Source organism: Artemia sp. Qi Xiang Cuo, chromosome 3 (genome assembly GCF_049724085.1).
Source record: "Artemia sp. Qi Xiang Cuo chromosome 3, ASM4972408v1, whole genome shotgun sequence".
Classification (NCBI taxonomy): domain Eukaryota; kingdom Metazoa; phylum Arthropoda; class Branchiopoda; order Anostraca; family Artemiidae; genus Artemia; species Artemia sp. Qi Xiang Cuo.
In genome coordinates, this window is record NC_142796.1 from 43100523 (window position 1) to 43104329 (window position 3807).

At 37.4% G+C, this 3807-nt stretch overlaps 1 protein-coding gene across 1 annotated transcript in view; it reads left to right on the plus strand.

Moving 5' to 3' along the window:
• LOC148954124 (phospholipid-transporting ATPase ABCA3-like) overlaps positions 1-366 on the plus strand; it is a 45316-nt gene extending 44950 nt beyond the window's left edge. Inside the window, exon 19 of the mRNA XM_089085948.1 lies at positions 60-366. Within this exon, the coding sequence (XP_088942074.1) occupies positions 60-101 (42 nt within the window). The 3' untranslated portion in view covers positions 102-366. The remainder of the gene's footprint in view (positions 1-59) is intronic.
• The last annotated feature ends 3441 nt before the right edge of the window (positions 367-3807 follow it).

A 3807-nucleotide genomic window follows, 5' to 3' on the forward strand; every position in this document is an offset into this window, starting at 1 on the left:
GATTTTCAAAAATCAGAGTCACAGTATCTGATTTGTATGATATATATGATTTCTTCTAGGTATTCCTGAATTTCGCCAAGAGTCAGACCACTGATGACTAGACCTCATATTAATAGTGCATATCACATATTCTGATTTTCTGTGATATCCTGGACGTTATCAAGATGGGTTTTTATTTTCCAAAAAAAGACGACGCAAGTGTGTATTATGATTTAGGCGCAAATAAGTGATCCTAACTTGCTAATATTTTCTGCACGAAAATATACCTTGTTTAAATTATGATATTTATTCGTTTAAATTATTGAGTGTCGAATTTGTTTTCTATTTTTGTTTTGATCGTTTGACTAAAAAATTAAATTTGGTTTATTTTTACTTTTATTTTCGAAAGAAAAAATCATATGGCTTCTCTGTGTACAAGAGACAAACTTCACATCATAACTAGTACTAAAAGATACAAATTTAGCAGACAAGGACGGATAAATTACGAGCGAGGAAGGACTTGCCAAAACAGGCTAACTGTGTCACTATCTGTGAGATAAGACGGAAAATACAAAAATTCTAGACTTTACAGAAGAGTGAAAAACAGTTTGGCATTCTTTTCCACGAGGTAACAATAAAGGTTCAATTTTATTTATTTTTATTTATAAGCAGCTTCGGAATTTTTTCGTTAGGTGTTGGGCGAAAAATAGCTACTACCAGTACCAGTAACAAGTCATTGCAGCACTAATCGGCCTGAGGCTAACACAGCTGTGTATGCTCCTCCTCCACCCCAATCTATTCAAAGTTTCTTTTTTACTCCCTCCCAAGAAGCAACATTTCCCTTCAAATCCTTCTCAACAACCTCTTCCACCCCATAAGGGGATCCCTCGCTTTTTGTTTGGCCCCATACGGACGGCCAAAGAAAAATCTTTGGCAACATTTCATCCTTCATCCGCAAAACGTGTCCTAGTCGTCCCAACTCTTCTTTCATTGTAGTCCAGAGAAAGCGGGATAGAACCAAATCTCTCCTATAGCTTGTCGTTTGATATACGGCAAGTCAAACGAGTAGAAGTACCCAAATTTCATAACTATACTTGACCACTGTCATCACTGTAACTTCCAATAGTCTGGTCCGGTTTTTCAGACTTATATTCCTATTCTTTCGAACTTTTTTCAACGGTGAAACCAGCTACTTACCTCATTTCCTACCTTTACCACATCAAAATTGTTCTCGTACATGGCTCTAGTCACTTTAATGTATTTATCTGGTATACCATACAAGGATAGCACCTTCATTAAAGCTCTTCAATAGGCTAAATCAAACGCTTGTTCATAATCTGTAAACTGAGGACTAAAGGATCCAATGATTTAGGCCCTCCACACAGCTAAGTCTAACAAGTATCATCATGCTAAGAAGTTTGCTTCCTACAGAAACCAAGCAAATACCTCTATAACTACATACCTTCCATTCTTCGATTTACAATAACGTAATCAATAAGGCTAGCCATCTTTCCATCATATGAGTACTATATTAACTTTTAGCCGATTTTCAAACAATTAGTGGTAACGAACCCTAAGTAAGGAGCGATGCAGCTCAATAGTAACAGATACTCTAAGAAACAGAGTCTGGATAACTATGCACACATCAATAGAATCGAATTCAGACGCTTATTTAAAATATATAAAATTCATCAAGTTTAATGTTACCCATCAAAAGCTATGAGGCTGAGAAACATTTTCCAATTTTTAAAAAAAGGAGAAAACACCCCTAAAACATCAAGTGATCTTAATGAAAATCACACCATCAGATTTAGCATATCTGAGAACCCTACTGCAGAGGTTTCAAGCTCCTACATACAAAAAGTGGAAATTTTCATTTTTTTTTTACCAGAAGCGAGATCACGGGTGCGTGTTTATTTATTTATTTTTTGCTTTTCCCAGGGGCCAACGTATTGAACCAGTGATCCCAGAAGACCGGGAGACGGTTAATTTGATCAGAAATCCAAAGTTCTAGTGTTCTTTTTAAATGACAAAAAATATTCGAGGGCAGCTAGCCCCTCTCCCACGCCGCTTTTTCTTTACAATCGTCCGATCAAAATTTTGAGTTAGCCATTTTGTTCAGCATAGTCGAAAGATGTTATAACTATGTCTTTGATTATGTCTTGACCCCCATAGCCCCCAGGGGAAGGGCTGCAAGCCATGAGCTTTGCCCTTTGTTTACATATAGTATTGACTATTGGGAAGTATACAGACATTTATCGGGAGGGGGGCGGGGCATTTCTACGGAGGGGGATCTGGATTTCCCTGCATTATTTAAAAAATGATCAGAAATTCCAGAAAAACGCGTTTTTTCAACTGAAAGTAAGGAGCAACATTAAAACTTAAAACAAACAGAAATTTTTACATATACGAGGGAGGTTGCTCGTCCTCAATACCTAGCTCTTTACGCTAAAGTTTTTTTTCAGAATACATTAAATTTACCTAGTTTAGGATACCATCTATCCCTATTTCTACCAATATTAAAATTCCCTAATAAAAATACCATATTTTCACCTTGGACCCTGTCTATTTGTTCCTGCAGCAGTAAGACAAATTCTTCGAAGTCGCTACTATCTCCATCAATCGGTTCTACAGGGGCATATACTACTTTGACTGATATCTTGCACTTTTTAGTCGGAAAATGCGCAACAAGAATTTTATTATCAATGCCTTCCTAACCTAAGTAAGACTTAGAACGTTCCTATTTTATCATGCGCCCTACTCTCTGCCTATGCACCCCATCCTTCCTGCCTGAATAAACAAATTCTTTATCACCTATTTTCATGTGATCTAATAATGAGAGATAAGTTTCTGAAGGTACTAACACGTCCAGTTCAAAACATCTGAATTCGTCACTCAAAATTGTCGATACGGTAGTTTTTTTTTAACGGTGTAACGTTCCAAGTCGCAATTTTCATATTACCTAAGTCATTGGATTTATTATGGCCCGAGGAAAAGCAGCAAGTCTCACCAGTGCAGGTCAGGGGCTAATACATTTTCTCAAGTCTACAGTACATGTTTAAGCCAGTACAACCGGACAGCAAGAATTCCTTGGGACCTTTGGTTGAATGGAGGCTTTGTGCAATCTAGGGCCCATCTTGGTCACTACATGATTTTCCCTTCTTGGTGATACTCTTCTATCAATTTTACAAGAGTCAAGGTCCTTCTAAAGCAATCTAAGCCTGTTACCCCTTACCGATTCATTATATATTCATGCCTACAAATGTATTCAGCCCTAAAAAGCCCACCAGAACAAACAAACTCCACAAGGTTATCCATTAATCAGAATTTAGTGCAATGTTGTGTCAAAAACAGATCAGGAAACCAAATCAGTAGGATTAGGGGATAAATAAAGATCAAGGGAAGACAGATCATTTCATTCGACAAAAAATATATAAATTACATAATTAAACAGACGAGAAAATGAGGGAAATATCAGCCAGTGGACAGAAAAGAAGAGAAAAGAACAAAAGCAGTATTTCGGCAAGGACCACCACCAAGATGTATTCAGAGCTAAAAAAAAAAGAAAGAAGAAAAGCATGGCTATAATGGCTCATATATAGCCAGTGTGGTCTTAGATTCAGATTATTGCAATAAGGGAAAAATGCAGATCAGTGTGATACGGGGAAAATAAAGGATACAGGATAGATCCTTCACAGCCATTGCTGGCAAATAGGGCGTCGAATCGACGTTTCATTTGATGGGTATTTTTTTTAAAGGACAAGTAGCAACCCTGTTGCCAAACTTTGCCGCAGCGAGGATCGATCCCTGGGTCCCTTATTGCCAAGC